The sequence below is a fragment of the Cyprinus carpio genome, chromosome B9, assembly GCF_018340385.1.
Source record: "Cyprinus carpio isolate SPL01 chromosome B9, ASM1834038v1, whole genome shotgun sequence".
In the NCBI taxonomy this organism is placed as follows: domain Eukaryota; kingdom Metazoa; phylum Chordata; class Actinopteri; order Cypriniformes; family Cyprinidae; genus Cyprinus; species Cyprinus carpio.
In genome coordinates this window covers 4,317,099-4,340,431 of record NC_056605.1, presented here as the reverse complement: position 1 = coordinate 4,340,431, position 23,333 = coordinate 4,317,099, and the positions used below count along the sequence as shown (strand labels likewise).

At 35.9% G+C, this 23,333-nt stretch overlaps 1 protein-coding gene and 1 long non-coding RNA gene across 2 annotated transcripts; both read right to left on the bottom strand.

Moving 5' to 3' along the window:
* Positions 1–10,937: 10,937 nt before the first annotated feature.
* LOC122138419 lies at positions 10,938–12,262 on the bottom strand. Its single transcript, XR_006155543.1, has 2 exons — positions 11,826–12,262; positions 10,938–11,229 (listed from the first exon to the last, which is right to left on the bottom strand). It is a non-coding gene; the product is annotated as an uncharacterized LOC122138419 (long non-coding RNA).
* A 2,203-nt stretch (positions 12,263–14,465) lies between these two features.
* LOC109094990 (immunoglobulin superfamily member 2-like) lies at positions 14,466–22,304 on the bottom strand. The gene is made up of 4 exons (XM_042730601.1): positions 22,164–22,304; positions 19,321–19,689; positions 18,297–18,794; positions 14,466–14,938 (listed from the first exon to the last, which is right to left on the bottom strand). Exons 1-4 carry the CDS (start codon positions 22,267–22,269, stop codon positions 14,754–14,756), a joined length of 1,158 nt encoding a protein of 385 aa, XP_042586535.1. The 5' UTR covers positions 22,270–22,304; the 3' UTR covers positions 14,466–14,753.
* Between the last annotated feature and the right edge of the window lie 1,029 nt (positions 22,305–23,333).

Sequence of the window (23,333 nt, the reverse complement as noted above, 5' to 3'; positions counted from 1 at the left end):
TGTGAGATCGGCTGTAAAAAGTCCACACATTGCAATTAAATAAACGTGCGTTTTGATTGGTAATGATGTTATACGTCATTTCATGACAACAGACGCAACGCGATACTGTCATTATTTTTACGCCCGCTAGAGGCCGCTTAACTTTAAAACGTAAATATAGGTCATAATAAGGTGCTTGCACAAACGACCTATATGGTCGTTTTTTGTTGGACGACAGGCTCGCAATATGTGATGCAGAGAGAGATCCAGGCAGACAAAGTCTTTCCCTAAAATGTATTAACAACAATTATCATGAATCATAAGTAATAATTATAATTGATAAGAATGAAATATTAAAATAAAATGAACAGGGAAAAAAAATGTATATAACTATATACAGACTACAAAGTTACATCATCTGACTACACAACACAATTTTTGTCTGATTGGTACATGTAAAATGTTTTTATACATTACGTCCTACTAAGTCAACAACCCAGGTTTCTTATCCTTTGAAAAAAATAAGCAGAACTTGCAATCTTCAAACATCAATTAGCAACAAATAACATCTCTTAAAATAGTGCACTTAGTACAGTATCCTTGCATATAAAAAAATCACATAGATTAAATTTCCAACATCCTGTTGAAACATTACTTAATCATAAGAAAATGTACCTTTTATATGTCAACTGAAGTATATAAACAATATAATGAGTAAATCCTTGAGTAACTAAGTACATAAATAATGTAAGACAGTAATATGAATACAATGCAACAACAAAAAAAAATACATATAAAAAAATGACTTGGAATTATTATACTGTACTGCCTAAAGGAATATGTTGTATTAATGAATATGAAAAAGAACAAAACATAAAGCACATTGGAAATTTGCATACACCAATAGACAAATATCACACATAAACAAACACTACAAAAGTAATTCCATAACATATCAAATACGCAAGACACATTTCTTGCTGTTTAAACACACTTTCAGCATAAGCTCCTATAAGCGCTTACCAACCCAAATCACAAATACATGCTTGTTCTTCTGGTGGCACATTACTGTTGAGGCACCGAACATGAAACCAGTCACATGAATCTGGAAGGGAAATAGACATGTTGTTAGATATATTTGTGTTTAGGGTCAAATAAATATTTTGCAACTTAGCACTAGGTTCAAGAGCTGTTGAAGTGGATGGTGGAAAAGACGTTGTGGAAACCCATAAAAAACAGTGATGGTACAAATTTAAATATATATGCGAAGCACAAATTCTTTATAAACCATCTTGAAGAAAATTTTGCCAATAGTTTTGAAATGTTCACCCAAAATCAACATTGTGTTTGTTGTTGTCACAGATTCTGCGTTGATACTTCTGCAGGAATAAATCATCACAATTCATGCATGCCCAAAGTGAATATGTCTGCAGGAATGCTAACATCAATCAACACCTGGAGAACACTGTTACACTGTTAAGTCTTTATCATACTTAAAAACAGAAAAACATAAAAGCTAGTTTAGCCATTCATTTCATTCAACACCTGGAGAACACTGTTACACTGTTAAGTCTTTATCATACTTAAAATCTGAAAAACAGAGGGGTGAATAAACAGCAGCAAGACATGGGTTGTAGTATGTTCTGTAGGGTCCAGACAAGGATTTTCCAACTTGCTTCAGAGAAGTGGCCCATGCTTTCAAAACCTATTAAAATAAATCATGTCATTGTTCACCCTCTGGAGTCTAAGGGTATTTTTGGGGCCTGGAGAAGTTTTGTCATGCCCTGACATTTGTGCTTTTTCAGTTTCTTATAAATATCTAAATGCTAAAGTCCTAATCTCACTGTAATCAGCACACACTGGGCTATAATAATATTGTGAGCAGCATGTATGTACATGATTGTGTTTTTGAAGAAAAAAAATGTTATGCGTGGGTTAGTGAAAAACTAAAAATGTTAAATCACTTGAATAAGGCAATTAAAACACATATAGAAAACATTGGTTCCCAGGAATTTTGAGAACGGGAGCTTGTAGCCTAGAAAAGTTTTTTTTCTAAATGATGTGAAAATCATCTTGTTTACTCACTTACAGAAAACAATATATTGATTTAAATTTTCTAAGACACTTTTTGTTGGTAAAAGTCATTATGCGAGTAGGCGTCAACTATCATGAATTCACACCTGAGAAGACAAAGGCCTGCATAATGAGCTGCATAATGAGCCATTCAGTCAGCTGTGTCACTGAGAGGGATGAGTAGAAAGAATGTGAGGACAAAATAACTGTATATCATTTTATGTTTGTAGTTTATTTAGAATAATATTTCAATTTATCCCACAACATAATTTAATATTCACTTGTGAGTGCAGTTAACACAGTTTATTAGGAACAATCAAAGCTGACTTTCAAACTGAATTTTTTCCATCATTACTCCAGTCACACAATCCTTCAGAAATCCTTTTAACAATCTTATTTTCTACTAAAAAAACATTTTTGTTATTATTATCATTATTATTATTATTATTATTATTATTATATTATTATTATTATTATTATTATGTTGAAAAGAGCTGAGAATATTTTTTTTAGGTTTTTTAGGGGGGAATAAATTGAAAGAACAGCAATGATTGTTACATTTGTTACAGTTACATTTTATTGGTACATTTATATTATTTACATCAAGCTTTTGAATGGTATAGTAGTGTATATTGTTATTGAAACTTCAATAATATTTCACTTGATTATACATTTAGTCAGGAAATTATAGTTTGGAAAAAAGTCTTTGGAAAAAGTCTAACTAGTAAAATGTTTACCCGTTATGTGAAAACTAGTACAAGTATATAAATAAATAAAAAGAGACTTACTCATGTTTATGATCTCTGCTGAATAAAGTGCTTCATTCTTTTTTCTGAGGAAATCCAAAGTCTCAAATCCTCAACCACATCACATCTTTTTGGGGCGGGTGATTATGTCTTATTCCTCTCATCGCGAAGTCAAACAGTAAAATAATAAAAACTTGAAGAACCAATCTCGCTGCGTTGTCTTCTGTTGTGTGGGCGTATTCAAAAGCCGCGCGCTTCAGTGAAACATTTGAATCTCAAAGCACGCTCGGCGCGGGGGCGTGGTTCGCATTAGAAGATAATGAAGGACAGAACGTGAAAAACGGACATCGGGGTGTTTTTCATATGGATTACTTTATCACAGTATTTGTTTTCTCGTAGGTTTAAAAGTAGTCCAGATTCACAAGATTTTCCAACTTGCTTCAGAGAAGTTCTGGCCGCATGCTTCCTCAAAAAGTGCCTATTGTAAATAAATCATGTCATTGTCTGTACGATCAAAACTGAAAGTGTAATTTAAGTTCCAACAAATCAAAACATACAGTTCCAACAAATTGTTCATCTGGAGGCAAATAAATAAAAACAGTTGTGTTTTTTTTTTTTTTTTAATAGAAACACTTAATTTGTAGATAGTCCCTCAGATAAGCGATGATGTCATGACACTCCATAGAGGTAAGTGTGTTTATCAGCTTCTTTAAAATGTCGAGTTCGACATAAAAATGTGTTCTGATTTGTGCTCATCATGGTCGGTAATGATAATTGACCGAAAGTGGCTTTTTTAAGTGCATATTAACAAAGTTATTGAACGCAGAAGTCCGAATGTCTGAATATAAAACCAACTTTACCCAAGTAGACACACATCAACTTTTACAATAGAAATCCTACAGTCTTACATCACTTTGTTTGCTTTTTTTGTTGTTGTCGTACTTTTGTGTATTTACATTTTTGTCTATATGGAGCTGTATTAACCTGAATTGAATTATTTCTATTTGAAATCCATTTGACTACTGTACATTTTTGACAATATAGACATTAGTTATGTGGTGACTGCATCAATTTCAGAATATTTTACATCTATTTAGAGTATTTAAAGTGAAAGAGATGTATTGTTATAGATCAGGAGTGCATCCTGTTCCTGGAGATCTACAGAGTTCAGTTCCAACCCTGATTAAACAAACATGTCTGTAATTATCAAGTGCTCCTTCAGATCCTAATTAGTTGGTTCAAGTGTGTTTGATCAGGACCATAGTTGGGCACCCATGTTGTAGATTAATAGTGTGGGCTAAGTGAGGGCTGCCCGTGTAGGGCCAACACTAAGGGGTCAAAAGTTTGCTAATGAGCAAAATCTCAGAGGCCCTGCGCTGGCAGCCCATAAGCTAGCCCTAAGTGGGCCCGTAAAGGGCAAGTGCAGGCTTGTTTGCAGGGTTACATCATGATATATTACATTAGAATGCATTACAATGTACAGTTTTCAGATCTAATGACTGTAAATGTGGTTAAACCTTACAGTCTATGGCTTAAACCGATAAAAGGGTTACATATCCAAGGTGCTCTCAACGCCATTCAAAGCCTAGGTGATATGTCTCTCGGCTTTTACTCTGAGCGAGTGCATGGCATGGGGAGAGCCCTGTCCACAGCCTTCCAGCCCTGTGCACGCTTTCTGCATTAAAAAAACAAAACAAAAAAAACGAATAAAATAAAATTGAAAAAACAAACTACTGGTGTGCAAGCCGACTATACGAGAGGCACGCTTTGTCTTGGTCTAAGGGGATATCCATTGAGGATATATGTTCAACGGCCAGATGGGCTTTGCAATATATATAATTACAACATTTCTTAAACAATGGCTTCCCCGGTCCTGTCGGTTCAAGTCTGCTCGCTCAAGGTATGCCGATTTATGGCTTTTAAGTCGCTGCTACGTTATATGATTCATGCCACTGCTTGTGCACTGAGCCAATGGGATGGTGGGACTATATGAAAACATATGTGTTACCTGAAGTAGCTTATCAGGTGATAAATAAATGAATTTAATTAAAATATAATAAAACCATATTTTGCAGAACTGCAAGCCAAACTTAAACTTGTATGAAAGGAACTCAGAATAAACAGAAGTATAAATGTTCAGAAGGAGCATGCTGTAGTTGTTTGCTTATGCCTTGCATCAGCCAAAATAGAAAATAACTCTGAATGTTATATTGTTATGTTATATAAGTTTAATATTATATTACTAAATATTAATATAACCATAATTTACGTTTCAAAAACTCATGTAACTTCTGCATGAGGTCATCACCTACCTTTAATGGTCCTTATGGGTCATGATGATGCTTCCACTTTCACCCACAGAATGAAAGCAAAGCGATCAGAATGGCACAGTTAAACCCTCTCAATGCGAATAAACCCTCTAGGTTTCCGTTCTCTGGAAGAAGCCTGTTTTGCAAAAAATGAAACTTACCCTCCTCCTTCACTCTAAGTTCAATGAATGACTCCAAGAAAAAAAAAAAATAATAATTCACTCAGAGTATCTCCAAATTTAAGTAAACCTGCAGACGCTCAAAGTAATTGTTGCAAACCAAAAACAGGAATACTTGAAAACAAAAATACTATGTTAAGTGCATCTTTAGGGCAATTTGTATTTTTAATCATTGTCAGTTATTCTCAAGATCAGCTTATTTTAATACAGCAGATAATTAAACATTTAAAAACATTAAAGGGATACTCCACCTCAAAATGAAAATTTTGTCATTAATCACTTACCCCCATGTCGTTCCAAACCTGTCTAAGCTTCATTTGTCTTTGGAAAACACAATTTAAGATATTTTGGATGATCACCGGGAAGCCTGTGACTATCACATAGACTGCCAAAGATTTTTTCTAGATCCTACATTAAATTAATATTTTGACCTCACTATTCGGGGAACAGACACAGTCTTAATAGATTGGACAGCGCAAGTACTTCTAACATTTAAGCGGGTAGAACAAAATCCATCATAGCAGTTATTTGAGAAATGGCTTACTAGTCAAATGGAGCGTAGAGTCCTGGAGATGTTGTCTGAGAGGAGTTCCGTTCCGACTCTGCTGGGGTGCAGGCCATCAGCGCGAAAAAGCCTAGGTCGCTCCCAGAAAAGATTCCAATTATTAACAAAGAGCAGTTTCTGTTCTTTACACCATGACAATAACCATTCATTTAGAGCAAAAAGTCTACTGAACCTTTCGTGTCCTCGTCGATACGTGGGCAGTGGTCCTGACAAGATGATCGTCGCCGCGGGAGTCATGCTGCGAACCGTCTCGTTTAGGCTCCTGAAGTCCCTCTTCAGCGTCTCCGTCTTTCGCTGCGTGGTGTCGTTAACCCCGGCGTGAAGCACGACCACTCTGGGGCTCTTGTCAGCCTTCAGGATCGCGGGAATCTGTGCAGAAACATCGAGAACACGAGCACCAGGGAAGCAGTGAATGTGCACTTTACCTTCGGCTAACGTAGCACGGACGTGTCGGACGATGGAGTCTCCGACGATCACAGCGTCGCGTTCCGTCTCGCGGAGGGGAGAGAAGCGGTTCCGTGTGGATATCTCGAAGACCGGAGGGGGAGAAGTCGTCGCCCGGGGCCTGGCTCGCGTCCTCCGCTGCGGATGCACCCGGGGTCCGTGGTGTCCCCACACCAGAGTGAAGGACATCTGGGCAGATCACGTCCCGGGTGCACCGGGCCTGTGCAGAGAAACACACAGGGTGAAGGTGGTGGGACTGTTAGTAGCGCACTGCATACTTACCCTGGACTTGTGAGCGTCAGCCCGGGAGGTTTCGAGCGTGGCTCTCCGCTCTCTCAGCTGGGCCTGCCTCTGCTCCAGGACCCGAATCTGCTTCTCCACGGCCTCCAGCTCGAGCTGCACCGAATGCACCGAATGCAGCTCGAATGTGTCGTCACCTGCACTCAAAGGTAGACATACATCTGCCATTAAATCAAGTACCAGTGAGTAAAGCAATTGTAATGTGTGTGAATAGAGTATTAGCGATGCACGTGGGTTTAGCGACAACCACGCTGGCGATGCTAATGGGCTATAAGCTACTAGCGGACTTGGGAAATCAAAATAAAACTAGTGATAAAAAGGCGCTCTGATTGTTTTTGTTGTAGAATTTGATAGAGGATATATTCACACGTTATAGAAACGAAAATGATGGTGTATAAAATAGATTTCAATAATAAAAAATAGATGATAAAGAAATAACGTGACGGAGCTCAAACTAGAGGCATACGGCAGCGAGCAATAGCATTTCCCTGCCTAGTTTTCAGTAAATATATAACCTAAGCACCACAGAAATGTCAGTATGGTAAGGGAGAGTGATGACACCTACATGAGAATAGAAAGAAAATAACTTAAACACCTGAACAGAAATAATAATAAGAAGAACAGAAATAAATAAATAAATAAAAAATACATACACAGAAGGATAAAATCCTTTAAATTCTTAATGTATTATGATTTATTGTAGCAAAAATAACTTTAATGAGAGCAATTTTGCTGAAATCTGTATTTACCCTATTTATTAAGGCATTTAACTACATAAGTAGTTAGACAACTTTTATTTTGATAGCATGACAGTAGAGATGGCTGATGTGAAACTTACTTTTCGACACAGTGTCGAGATCCTGAAGCGCAGATGTTTCGAAACACTGCTCTAGAGTGTGATTCAAAACACCCATGTCATGTGACTAAGGCGAATCAAAGCATTGGGGCATTTCACAGGTGTTTCGATGCAGCAGAACAATTAATATATTTAAATAAATATATTTGTATGTAAAAAATGCCAGGCGTTGTGGCTTGATGTCTTTTATAAATGTTAACTTTTTCATGACCAAAATTACATATTCACAAAGAGTTCATTCAGTTGTCAGAGAGATGTTACAACATTACAAGAACAGAACAATAAAAACACAACTTTCAAATATTTATTATACTGTACATACATTGCAAAAGAAAAAAAAAATCTCAGTGTTCTGGAATGTACACAGTAGTAATTGGACTCATTATTTAATTTGGTTATTGGGTGTCCTTTTGAAATGTCTTTTTTTAGAAATCAACATAATTGTTTATTACTTTGGCTATTTCTATCTGTTAACATTTTTCTGAAATATTTTTTGTTAACTTTAACTGTTTAGCATTAAATTATACTGGGATTTGTAATGATATTGTTGGATGTGGCATAGTCCTGCCTAGAAAATTTTCCACTAGGTGCCTCTGGTTACTCATAACATGCAGTAGCAGATTGTGTGATACATAGCACAGTAAGAAATAATTGGATGGCTGTGTGAGGCCACTTTTCACCACTAGAGAGCGAAGTGTATCCATACCTTCAGTATGATTCAAGATTTTTGTGTGAAACAATGTGAAGTCCAATGCCTTAAATAGATCATTTGTGTGTGTGTGTGTGTGTGTGTGTGTGTGTGTGTGTGTTTGGTCTCTGCATAAGGAACTCTGAATAAATAATGGCTCACATATATTGTCTCTGCATAAGGAACTCTGAATAAAGTATTTTAACAAAAATATATAAGTGGAAGTAGAAAATGCAGAAAACGTGTTTGTGGCTATATCTGTAAATAAACTAAAAATAAATTCCTTTTTAAAAATAATAAAAAATATTTTCATTTTAACACAAATGAATTCATATAGTAGAAAAATAGAGACCTTAACAAGCAGTTAAAAATGCACCTTTAAACCTTTTATTCAACAAAACATGTTTGGGAATTAATTTATCATCTTTAGAAAAAATTAATAAATAAAAATAGTACACTCCTACATTTAGTACCTGGTATTACCCCCTTCATTAGAAATAGCTTCCTAGGCATTTCTTATCACTATCTCTTAGTCTCTAGTAAGCCTATGTTTGATATTTCTGTGCTGTTCAATAAAGCTTCTATTTACAGTATTATAACTCTTTATGTAATCAATTAAATGCTATATTGGTGAACAGAATAAAAAAAAAATGAATAATTCTAAAATCGCAGTATGGGGAGAGAAAAGCAAAAGTAGGCAATGGCAATCTCTAAAGCATTTTTAAAAGTCTTAAAGTAAATGCCCATGTATGTACCAACCTTCTTCTCACGTGGCAGTCAAAAATTACAAAAAATTATTATTATATATATATTTTTATATTTTGTTCAGTGAAATTAATGTACTATATATTTGTTTGATCATGTTTTTATTTAATATTTTGTATTTTAGGAGATTTCTTGGTACTAAATATTTATGTAGTAGTTATAATCAATAAAATTTTTGTTATCCAATTTTTGAGCATAACAAAACTATTAAAATTAAATGTTCAAATTCAACTGTAGTAAATCTTGAATGCTTTAGAACACAGACTTAAGTTTGGTCTCTTTTTTAGAAGACATTTGGCAGATTATTGCTCAAATGTAAAAGGTTGAAAAACTGAAATATAAAAAAGGAATTAAAGTTTATTGTTATGAAAAATGCACAAAAATGCTGTTTTCAAATTTCATATATGTATATATATATATATATATATATATATATATATATATATATATATATATTAATGTGTTTTAGAATTATGTACGAAATAACGACTTAACATTTCGAAATAATGAGTTATTATGTCGAAATAACGACTTAATATGTCAAAACAAAATAACAACTAATTCCAAAAAACGACAAATAACTAAATGACTTAATTAGTCGAAATAACGACTTATGGCGAAATAACGTGATAAGTGTCCTTTTTTTTTTTTTTTCACCATGCGGTTCAGGGCTTCCGTACTTCCGTACATTATAATCTTGCCTGCTGGAAAAAAATAAAAAAATACACACACACACACACACACACATATATATAAACATCTAAAGTTAAACACACACACACACACACACATATATATAAACATCTAAAGTTGTGTTCCAAGTGTTAGGTTGATGTCTCAAAAAAAATTAGCTCTCAGTAAGATTTTGTTTGGGTGCAGTACCAAACATTGACTGAAGAGGGTAAAAAAAGAAACAATGATGAAAACACATTTATCATAAACCATAACAGGGCTTTCTCCTTTACAGAATTACCATGATAAAAAGTGATAGTAGACAGGCTTTATAAACCCAATGTCTTTTGAGTGGTTTCAGTCATGCACTGTGTTTTTGCAAATAAAGCATTTTCCTCAGTGCCTGCATTGTGAAATCAGCCCAGCATACTTAAGCAAAAAACCACAACCACTGAATTACTGAATTGTAATTGTTAAACAGATCTGCTCAGAGCATTATGACATCCTGTCTACCGTGAGTTCCTGGAAATGTCTAAGCAGCGCACTAAACAGTGTGGTAATCTGACTCAGTGACCACAGTTACTGTCTGCTATTGAACTGCCTGTGAGCAACTGGAAAGAGAGAATTAGTAAATGTCATGAATTTAACTCATATAATTGAAAATATAGCATCATCATAACAGCATTTGTTTACAGCCATATACTGTATATAGCATAATTCCAACGTGATCTCTATAATAATATAAAACCAAGTGAAAAATATGCTATAGTTCTGTTCTAATAGGAATGTGTACAGCAGGGGAAAAGGTTATATAGTAGCAAAACTTTTAAATGGGAGAAAATGCTTTTCAAATGTTTTTATGACTTCAAAGACTGTGCAAACAACCAAACTACTGGCAGGTTGTATGACATTTTCATCCTCAAAAACCAAGAGGAAAACTAAGCAAATATACAACCTAGAATACATGGAATATGATGATTTTAAAAATATATTGATGTTTTTAAAATAGATTATACATGGCCACAATGTGATATTTGCGGTGAATTAATAGCCAAGACTATAAAACTAACTCAAGAAACGATCAAACTACTGTATATAGACAAGCCTGTTAAATCTGTCATGATCATATAAACATATTACCATTAATAAATTACTATTTAAAAAGAATGCATTTCAATGTGTAGTTTAAGGACATTCTTGTTACTTTAGTATGATTCTGTGTTTGGACACCAATTGATGTATAATGTAAAATAAAGGCCCTGAAAAAAAACAGTTGAGACCCACTGGTTAAAGTATTCTAATTATCTTGCCTCTTATAATGAATTTATTTCTAGCAATACAAATGAGACAGTCTGATGAAATGTAGGAGTAAATGAACTTTATTAAAATAGATGTCCCTCAGTAACAATATTTTGTGTATGCCAAAGACAACTGCATTAATACAGTAACTGTAGTAGACAGACCAGGAATGGTCCCCAGCAGCAGAAGTCACCTCATCTACAGGAGTAAGACACTCTTTCTTCTTCTTCAGTTCAGAGTTCCTCTTGTGCTCCCTTCTCAGCAACAATATTATGACCAATACAAGAATGCAAATCAGAGGAATAGTGACTCCCAGTGTTATTCCCAATGGGCCTGTCTGTTTTTCAGAATCACCTGAGAAAACAAATCAAATGTTAGATTATTTGTTTTTTGGAAAAGAAAGATTTGCTTGTGTATATATCAGATTTATGGTTAAATGTGCTATAGGTGATTTTTAAAATAGGGTTAGGATTAGTGTTGTCATTTCATCATTTCCTGCAGCTCCAGAGAGATTAGTCATTGATGATTAAAGTTCATGTCTCAAAATATGTGTGACCAGAATATGTGTAGTTCCAGGAATCTTTGTGATGAATGGGAATGCTAATGTATAGCAATATAAGACCTTGTTCAAGTTTACTAACTGTGCACCTGAAGGTTGTGTTAAGGGCTGAGTTGTTGAGGTCACCAAGAAAGATGTGTTCCAGGATCAACATCTCTGCTGACCCTAGATCAATTCCTGATAGAAACATAGATTAACCCTGAACCTAAACCCTAAACATAACCTACTACTAAAATCAGAGGGAAACATAAGATGTATTGCGATTATATAATGAGAGTAAGCCAACCTGATCTCATGAGAAAACAAAATTTTACGAGGTGGTAATTTTATATGAATGCAAATGAACATGTAAACTGCATGTTCAGAAGGAGAACCAAATGTTCAAAATTACCAATCATCAGGCTGGGTTCACCGTTGACTGTCATTGCCTCACGGTCCAGTGATAAGTCTGCATTTGAAGCCTGGTTCAGGGTTCAGGAAGAAGAAGGACCAGTCACTATATTCACTGCAAGGCATGATGGTATCTTACACGGTGCAATTAGTGATAAATATCTGGTGTTTGGATGACCAAGTGCCACACACTATAAACCGACTGTGCCACAGATCAACCCCACTGATATGGGTCAATACTATTGTCAGGTTGAGGAGTGGCTTCTAACTGCTAACACCTAGAAGAAATTGGCTTTAGATAAATCTGGAGAGCTTTCCATCTATTTTAAGGTAACTATTCAGATTGTAGCATGTTTCAGTTCATAGAGCTCTTTCTTAATGAGCTGGTGATCTGAATCAGGTGTGTTCAATAAGAGAGACGATACAAAATATGCAGTGTTGTAGGTCACCACTGGACTAGGATTGAAAACCACTTGTGAAGTACAACATCAACTGTTTCGAAATGTGTTATTTTTTATTAATTTTTTTAGAAAAATGCTTTAAATGCTTTATAAAGAAATGGGTTCTGAACATTTGCAAAGAGAACAAAGTATCAATCGTGCTTTGGGAAAGGACATTTACAACATTTCATTTACATGTGTTAGTCTCTTTTGTAGAATTCCCTTAGTTGTATATGTTAGCGTTGTGTGTGCTCATTTGTGTTTGTGCCGCCTGAACCATGACCGGATGTCTACAGTTCTTTATTGTTTATCACTGTTTTCTACCTTTAATAATGATAGTAAGGTATATAAAACTGTAAAATAACACAAATAGAAGTATGGGAATTATGTAATGACTAAAAAGAGTAAACCATTCAAAATTTTCTGGCCCACCTCAAATTAGATGTCTAAGAAATACAATATATACGAAAGGGCAAAAGACTTCCTTTGCTGCCCACCAGTTATTTATTTTTACCAGTTTTATACTAAATACTAATGTATTAACAGAGTGATATTAAAAGACTAAATTCAGTATACACCTTATTGATGATACATACGATATACTACAGGCAAGCAGATGGTCCCAGAATTATGTAACATACAAGCTTTTCATGTTGGCAGGTGCTGTATATGGGTAAAATTGACAGGCCTGTGCTGCAGTTCTGTGGATGTTTTGCCCTCCAGGTCTCCGTGCCGAACACAAGACTGAAAATATTGTTAATTAATATTACTCAATACTTACTTCTGTAATTGCACTGTAACTTTTAAAATAAAATGTGACCAGGCTGGGATACGGGTAGGATTAGGGGAAAGGGTAGGTTTAACAATAAGTTTAGGTAAGTTGTAGTATGGTCAAAACTGAGATTACAACTTGTAGGTACACTTTTTATCTATGTACATAATAGTTAAGGACACTTAATGTAATGTGGGTCCAAACTCTCTTATATTCCAACTCTGGAAATTCACGTTACTTTTAGGTATCATTGAAAGAAGTATGCTGGACTTTTGTTGGCTATTTCACTATGCACTCAAATTTATACATATAAAATTAGAAAGACGTTAATCTAAAAGCACTTTTTTTTTTCTTTTAAGGCCTATGCATTTAAAAAAAAAAAAAAAATCTGAGTTAAAAAAATGTCCAAATGTTATTTTTGAATAAATAGCTATAGACACATTTATTGTACAATTTTTTTTAAGCTCACCTTTATTAGAGATTCTGAAAAGAAACATCTGCATTGATTATTTAAATTCTAATATTAGAAACAGTATAAATATGAGCAAAGTAATTACAAAAAATTTGTGGCGGAATGTCTTTACAGTGTTCTCCTGAGAATCCTGTGATTATTTAGTAATCTTACCAACAGAATTAACTATAATGCCATTTTGCTAAGATTGGGTGTTGGCTTTCTTCATCTCGCCATTGCTCTGGCTGTGTCCATTCAGACACAATACACTTATATTCGCCGCTGTCAGATTTTGCAGATGCACCAATCTCCAGAGTAAAGTTTCCAGCTGGAGAATGAAGTGTTTGAACATGTCTGCTCTGATACGTTGCCCCAATATCTTTCATCACTCCCTCATGGGTCAAACTAATGACATCACTGAAGGAAACCCCCATGTCTTTCTTGTATTGCCATGACACTGAAAAAGGACCTTTGAATTGCGACACCAAGCAGGTATCCTGTAGTGCATCTCCCTCAGTCACCACATCCTTCATCCCCATGATGACTGGCAGATCCCTCTCTGACCAGACAGGCAAAAAAAAAACAAAAAAAAAACACATTATTAATGTCTTGTTATGCAAGCATTCATAGTGAAAACTGTGACTAGATTATGTATGGCAAATAATGCAAACCAATGCCTTTTATTTCAAGGAGTATCACAAGGCAAGCATTACTATTATTGTCACTTTAATTAGGTTTAGGAATTTTGTGAAATCGCTAACCAAATTATTCAACCTTTGTGCTTGCCAACTGGTCCCACAAAGGAATTCTGTTTTGTATTTTCTAGAAATATGTATATTTCTTATTACATGGTAGATGTTTAAAAAAAAAAATCTTTGCATGTTATTATTTTTGGCTTTATAAATTAAAGTCCACTCAGCCTTGGCAACCTTCCCAACCAGTTTTGTACATAGCAAGGAGCAATATTTTCTTCTTCTTCATACTTAACTTTGAACAGCACAATGACTATATAGGAGGAACAATTGCATCATTTATTACCTTTAGCCGTGATGTTCATAGTCTCTGTACTAGACATTTGTTTTTGTATTTTTTATTTATTTATTTATTTTATATTTTTTGAAGGTGCCATCTTCATTCATGTTTTCCTGCCACACTTCACACTGGTATTGGCCCTGGTCCTCAGCCCAAACTGAACAGATGGTCAGCAGGTAGTCCATGTGATTGTTTTTCACTGCTCTCATCTCTGTTGCATTCTCTCTCTCTTTTTTAACTGTCAGACATGGTGAGCACCCCAGATGATCCAATCTGGGCCACTTTCTGCTGGTTGTTCAGCCAAGTCACTGAGAAGAAATGACCAGGAAGGTTCTGTGCATTCACACTGCAACGGATGTCCAGTGCGTCTCCCTCCTGCAGTGGCCCCTTTGAAGCCTTCAAATAAACACTGAATGAACCTACATCAGGGGCCACTTTTGAGACACAGGTTCTCTTACAAAACTTCCTGTGTACTGTGACTCTAATCATCATCATCACTCGGGAATTACAACAGGTTCTGACCTACATAGTTACATTATTATGCCACAAATTAACTTGTAGAAGCTAGAAATGTTATCATGGGTAGGATCTGTGACCTGCCTTCATCCTCAAAAACATTTCTAAACAACTCCAGGTAATAGAGTTTATGACACAGAATACATTAACATGGGTTCAATTAAAAAAAAAAAAAAAAAAAAAAAAAATCTTCTGTAAATTATTGACTAAAAAGAGCTTGAAACTATTAAAATTCAAGAGATATTTAGATAATTATAAATGGGAATAAATATCAACATTTGATTGTAAGGATATTATTGTAACTTTCATGCATTAAACGTTGTCTTTCTGACACTAGGTGAAAAATCTGGTTCCTGAAATAAAACTCAGTTGAGAACCTCTGGTTTAAATTACAAAATATAAATCTCACCCATTCGTTTCAAGTTTCAATTTATTTATATAGCACATATAAAACAGCCGGCTGACCAAAGTGCTGTACAGAGATTCAAAATAGTAAAAAGAATATAAAAATAAGCACAACTACACAATTGAAAAGGGTCTTGTCCTAAAAATAAAATAAGTAAATATATTAATAACACAAGAAAAACAAAGTAAAACTAAGCAAAGACCATAATAGGAAATTATTTGTAAGCCATACAAAACAGATATGTTTTTAGGAGAGATTTAAAAGTGGATAGAGAAGGGGCAAGACTAATCTCTAAAGGTAGGCTATTCCACAGCCGCGGCCCAATCACTGAGAATACTCGATCCCTTCTACGTTTGTGTCTGGATTGTGAGAGTAGAAGAAGATTCTCATCACTGGATCTTAAGCGTCTGGATGGAGTATATTCAGATAAATAGATAGGGGCTAGATCATGTAAAGATTTATATACAAATAAAATCATTTTAAAATCAATTTTGAATTTAATAGGCAGCCAATGAAGGGTCCGCAGAATTGGAGTAATGTGAGTATTTTTACGGCTATTATGAAAGAATCTGGCAGCAGCATTTTGAACTGTGAAGGCAATCAATTAATGACTTAGAACTACCACAGAATAGTGAATTACAGTAGTCTAAGCATGAGGTGATAAAAGCATGAACAGCCATCTCTAAAGTTTTATGATTTACGAAAGGTTTGATTTTTGATAGCAGGCGATGTTGATAAAAACTAAAACCTATTACAGAGGAGATATATTTTTTAAGGTTTAAGGACTTATCTAACAATACTCCCAGGTTCCGTACACATGAAGACAAACTGACAAACTACCCAGGTCTAAGCTGGTTGCCTGAGAATTGTCAGAGGGCCCAAAAACAATCACCTCAATCTTATCTTCATTTAAGGATAGAACATTTTGGGCTAGCCAAAATGTAACTTTATCTAAGCATTTTATTAAAGAAGTGAAAGCAGAGGGATCATTTCTCTTGATAGGTAAATACATTTGGGTATCATCAGCGTAAAAATGAAAAGACACCCTGTGTCTTCTTGGAATGGTTCCCTGAGGTAGCAGGTACAGAGAGAAAAGAGAGGGCGCCAAGATAGAGCCTTGAGGAAGACCGCAGGTTAGATGAGCAACAGAAAAAGAAAAGTTACCTAACATGACTAAGATTTTTCTGTCAGTGAGGTATGACTGAAACCACTTTAGGATCTAACCATCAAACCAAAACAATAAACAAATCCAGATATCAAAGTAGAGTGGTCAACAGTGTCAAATGCCGCTGATAGATCTAAAAGCACGAGGACCAAAGAGGGACCAAAGTTTCAGAAATACTGTTGCAACTGAGAAAAGACTGGAGTTGATCAAACACATTTTTTTTTCCAATACCTTCGAGATAAATGGTAAAACAGAAATAGGATGAAAGTTATTCAGAACAGATGAATCCAGTGAAGGCTTCTTGAGTATAGGAGTGACAGTAGCCACTTTAAAGGCAGCAGGGACAAAGCCAGTACAAAAAACTCTTATTAAAAAGAGACATCAAACCCGGCCCAACGCAATCAACAATTGATTTAAAAAATTTAGGGTGTATGGTATCAAAAGAACAAAAAGATGTTTTGATATTAACAATGGTATCTTTAAGTAGTTGCAGAGAAATAGGTTCAAAAACATCCCGGAAGCAAAATGCATCGACAGGATAGAGGGTTCAGTATGAGAAGGGCATATGTTATGTCTCAAATTGGAAATTTTATCAATAAAAAATCTCAAGAAGTTTTCACATAGAGCCTCAGAAGCAGTAGACATTGTATTAACCAGGGGATTCACAACATAATTAATAACTGAAAATACAACAGGTCTAAAGTGATTTTCCAGGATTAGATTAGAAAAATATGTAGCTTGGGCAGACTTAATGGCACTCTGATAAACCAATATACTTTCTTTAAACAATTGGAATGAAATATGCAAATTGTCCTTTTTCCATTTATGTTCGACCTTTCTAGAAGCTTGTCTTAAATGTCGAATCTCAGAATTGAGGCACAGTTCCGATTTAGGTTTAGGCTTATAAGGTTTGATCAGAGCAGTGACATTTAGAGTATCCAGCCAGGCAGATTTTAACAGACAAAGATGTTGGTCAACATCCAAGTCAGGTAACGGTGAATCCAAGAGCAGATGAGAACAGGATAGTTTGTGGTGATATTACCAATAAATGCAGTGAATTGTTGTATGAAGTCCTTGACTGAGTGAGGAGGACAATAAATCACCCCTAACAAAACAGGGCCAAAGCTAGTAAATACTCTTGTAGGAACTGACACCGCACAAGGAACAAGCTTTTTAAAATAGTCACTAATCCACCCCCTCGTCTGTTTGGACAGGGAGAGTTAAAACATGTCCAGTCAGTTGGAACTAATTCAAAGAAAGGGGTTAGATCACCAACCTTTGTCCAGTATTCAGTGATAAACATAAAATCCAGACTATGAGAGGAGAAGAAGTCATTTAACAAGAAGGTCTTGCTCACCAAAGACCGAGCATTGATCAGAGCCATTTTGGGTGAAGGGATAACATCCAGAGAGAACAAAGCTCTGCTCAGTGAGCGCAGGTTACCAAGAATCGCGCCATTTCGTCTACGACAAAGGCCAATCTGAGGGAAGCCATCCCGGGAGACAGGAGACGGGCACAGGGGAAGAACAGGTTGAAGCCACCGATAAGTCAAGTCATGCGGGATGTCGTAAGGAAAACTCCTGAGTGCTTGGTTAAAAACGCGTTGCATGTCCGGCTCACAAATGTCCATAAATGAGGTACGAATGTCCAGGAGAGACTGTCGGTCATAAACCAGGAGTGTGCAGCAATTAGGAATCCAGGCAAACAACCATACAAATAAACAAGAGAGCAGCAGACGGCCAGCCAAACACACAGGCGCCATCTTGGATCAAGAAGAGTTTAACCTCTACATTGCATGCTGTGGTATTTTTGTAGGCAATCTGTGTCCAGGAACGGTCTGGGTCTTGGATCCATTCAATGGCTTTGCAGTAGAACTTCCCCTGGTCTGACTGCTGCACTTGAGGCATCTTCAATCTGTAGGTTGTGTCCTCCACCTTATCCATGCCAATAAGACCAGCACGATAGCGATCCTCAAATCCAGCTCCTGGCCTTACAGTCAGATCTTTGTCCAGAGTAATGATTGGTCGGGGGTTTTCATCCTCTTCACCATGGAGAAACCAGGTGACTGACAGATGAGTATGTTGAAAAGTCTGACTGGAGACCTGGCACTCAAGCTGAAGAGGATCACCTTCAGACAAGCTCTGAGAGGGAGAGCCAGAGTATGATGCCTCCAGGGTGTCCGCAATCACTGTGGATAAAACAGTAACTTTTCCTTTTAACAACTAGTGGATGACCAAAATTAATTTTTCAATGCAGGTACCAACATATAGAGAATTGATATCAGCTGATACTATATCAGTGACTGATGGCTAGTATTGTTTCATATAAGAATTTGTGCTCTGCATTTAACCCATCCAAAGTGCACACACACAGCAGTGAACACACACACATACACACCCAGAACAGCGGGCAGCCATTTATGCTGCAGTGCCCAGGAAGCAGTTTGGGGTTCAGTGCCTTGCTCAAGGGCACCTCAGTCATGGCATTGCCGGCCTGAGACTCAAACCCACAACCTTATGGTTAGGAGTCAAACTCTTTTACCGTTAGGCCACGACTTCCCCATGTATATAAATAGAGCTTATAGCTGATCACCTTCTTTTGGGATGAATGGAAACGTGAACGGATGCTAGTGGATTGATTTATCTTTTAATAATCTCAAAATACCAAATCATCTCATTAATCACCAAAACACACAAGATAAATAAATATCTTACCATTAAGCTTGGTTTCTGCAGCATAATTTCCGAAATATTCGCCATCTGTGTTTGGGGTCTCACAGACCAAATCACCTGCATCCTCCTCCAGCAAATTTTTGATCCTCAAAAGAACTGAAGAACCTGACAACATTTGAATCTCAATATCTTTTATTCTTACCCTATCTGAGAATACTCTATAGGGAAAGTTTGGGTCAATAGTACTGATCATATTTAGATCCATGTTTGGTTTCTTGACAATGAATTGAAAATCCTGCTTAGCTGGGCCTTTAAACCCTGTAACATTACAGGATATTGAGATTGGATATCCTTTCACTCTATATAGAGGACCTTCCTGGATCTGGACCAGATGCTTACCGCTGCACAGATCTGTGTGGAGAGAGGCATTACATTAATATTTCTTTAATATTACCTTTATTTCTATTTAATGTGTAATATTTTGCCCGAAAATGAACAATTTACTCACTCATATCATTTACTCACCCTAATGTTGTTCCAACTAGATATGATTTTTTAAATACACTTTTTCCATACAAAAAAGTGAATGGGGCTGGAGCTATCAAACTCCAAAAATGTCTAAGTGCGTGACATATGTGTAAGTGCAAATACGATTTTAGATCTTCAGTGAATTTTTTTAGTAAATAACACTTAAATGGCACAAAGTTTTTTTTAAAGCTTTTTTTAAGCTTTTTTAAATTTTATTTAAAGGGGTGGTTCATTGTGATTTCACTTTTTTAATGTTAGAGTGTAATGTTGCTGTTTGAGCATAAACAATATCTGCAAAGTTACGAAGCTGAAATTTCAATGCAAATGGAGAAATGGAGTCTTTTAAAATTCTGGCAGTTTAATGCCTACAAAAATGGCTGGTAGGGATTACAACAAGTTACTTCCTGTTACTTCCTGATGTCACAAACCCAGATAAACCCCGCCCTCGGGAAAGGCAGCAAAAGGGGTGAGGCCATGCTGTGCTGCTTTAGAGAAGAGGAAGAGAAAACTAGAGATGCACGTAAAAATCTGTTTATAAATCGCGATTCTGTCTTCTAATGATTCTAATGGATTCACAAGTTTAAAAATCAATGTTCTAAACCATCTCTGTCTCTCTCTGTCTCTCTCTCTCTCTCTCTCTCTCTGAATATTCCAACACACACACTCTATATATAACCACCTCACACCAGTCTTCCTCTCATTCAGCTCAGCTCCAGCAATGAACGGTTACAATTATACACTTATTTTCACATAGCGATGAGAAGTGTTAAACATGGACACGCGTGCAATTGCCGAATTGTATTAAAGCTTTAATCAGAATAAAACCGTATATTAAAAGCTAACATAAGCAGTAGCATTTAAAAAAAAAAACAGCTTATCTAAAAGTATGAGACAACAACAAACAAAAAAACATAGGCCTACCATTAAAAGCCATGTTTTCAGAGGTTCTGCACGGTCCTCTTAATATCAATATCCAATAATATCCTCTGCTTCTCAATCAGGCTCAAATTGATAGCAATATTAATAGCATTTGGACCAATCAGACACACAATTTTTTTCATAGAAAACTTTCTGTGAATGACATACATATCTCCAGGACATTGTGTGTGTATTATTACTGTTCTTTATTTTCTGTTGTATTGTATACTGTTTTGTGCATGCTTATGATAGTAACACTAGTTAATGTACATCACCTATACCATGTTTGGTATTTATGATACCAAATACTATTTGTATTTTGATTATCTAAATGATTCTGAATATTATATGTTGATAGCTATTACAACATATCAGTGTTATAAGAATCTTTAATAGTTTTGCACACCAACATCCAATCCAGTTAAATATACAAAATATCATGATCGAAGACAAAGAGTCATAAACCTTCCCTCCGAAAGTTTAAGTTACCATTGGTTCAATGACCCCCTGGAGGTGTGACCTCCACAGAAGTTAAAAGACCACTACATCAGTGACTTCATCATCTTCTGCTGCTTTTCTACTCCGTCTTCTGGTTGCTGCTCATGTGGGACACACTGAGTCCCTCAACTACAATCGTGTCTTAACTTTCCACCTGGGAGAAAACTCGCCCGACAACCACTGAGTCAGAATAACATCTTTGGTGTTCGTCACTCTTCAAACCCCAGAAGAACATGATCACACTTCTAACACCAACGAACCTTCAAACCATCAAGACTTTAATCCGAGACTGCATCTGGATGCTCATTCAACAGTCGAGGCAATGCTAGTGTCGTGCATTTAACTAAATGAAACAGAGTTTTAGTGTAAGCTGTAGACCCTGTTGAAAAATGATGGTTTCACTCAGGTGGTTAACTGACTGCTTTTCATAGCTTCTCTAACGGTTTCATTCATTCAGTCTAATTTGCCCTTCCCCCATGTATGAATGATTGTATGCTTGTTTGTTTCTGTGTTAGTGTTTAGTTAATAAAACTTTTGTGCACAAATTAAATGAGTTTCTGATTCTGTCACTGCTTGTGAATAATGTCCCTTTGATGATTCCTGATCTTGTTATTCTCTAATGCACTTGTAGTGTATTAGGTGATGGTTATATAAATTCTGCTACAGTTACTACTGGCAGTTGATACAAATAATTGTAATTAATTATAATTAATTGTAATTATTTATATGTATTTGCCTTTTGAGCTAATGTGCTATAAGTGTGAGTAAATTAATCAGATTAATTTTTTTTGGTGAGCTAACATATGTACATTACAACTTGATGTTGTCCATAATGGAACAAAGAAAACAACAAAGACAACGTCCCCAAAACTTATACATCAGAGAAAATAATTCAAGGATTATATTTCGGATTTTTAATTTATTATGCAATTCAGTCTTACCCCACTGAAGGAGTCCTGTGAGACACAACAATAGTCTCAGGTGCCACAGCCGGCACCAAAAGTCTACCATCCTTAGCCTGATTGGTCCTGTCACTTTCTCTCTCATCTCCTCAGTACAAGTTAATACAGGTTTCAACAAGAGTGCGGGACACTATGTTGTTCTGAAGTAAAAAAAAGTGTCACATCAGATAAAAAATAAAAAAATAAAAATAAAAAAAGAGGAAACCACTGTCATGAGTATTGGTTTCCTGTCTCACACTTGCTTCACTGACCTTGAATTTTCATTGTTTATGTGAACAGAACATTATAACATAAAAAAATTTTATTCAACATGTGATTTATTTTATCCATTGACTGAAAATCTGTGATTTTGTGCTATTTATTTTTTTCAAAATAGTGCATAGAGAGGAAAATCTGTCTTAGTAAACTGCTTAATGTAACTGGAATATTACTAATCTCAAATTTACATTTCAAAATAAAAACTATGCCACCAATAAAAAAAATAAAAATAAATAAAATGGTGCCCAGGAACATGAATCACTCTACTGCAGCCACAGTGCTGTTCATGATGGTGATTGGGGGGAGAGCAGGGGGGTGTCTTCTGAAGTCCATGATCATCTCCACTGTTTTGAGCGTGTTCATCTCCAGGTTGTTTGTTGAACATAGTTGTCTCACTCTGTGTGAAGTATTGTTGGCCAGGCTGTAGTAATGAGTGGTTTCTCTTTGTTGTTTCCATGCCTTGTTGTTGTTTACCAACCTTGCTTTCATGTTTACACTTTTGTATTAATCCTATTGGTGCACATGGATCAGTCCACCATGTTACAATGAAACAGAATATTGCATTGTGTAGAAATGATAACAAACTCCTAAAATAATCCGAATTTGGACATATTCAGATTAGTTTCAAGTCATGTAAACTCTTCAATCTGATTACCCAGTTCAGTTTAAAGTGATACTCCACCTCAAAATGACAATTTTGTCATTAATCACTTACCCCCATGTCATTCCAAACCCGTAAAAGCTTTGTTCGTCTTTGGAACACAATTTAAGATATTTTGGATGAAAACCGGGAGGCCTGTGACTGCCAAGTAAATAACAGTGTGATGGTCCATAGAAGGTATGAAAGTCGTCATCAGAATACTCCATCTGCCATCAGACGTGCAATCTGGG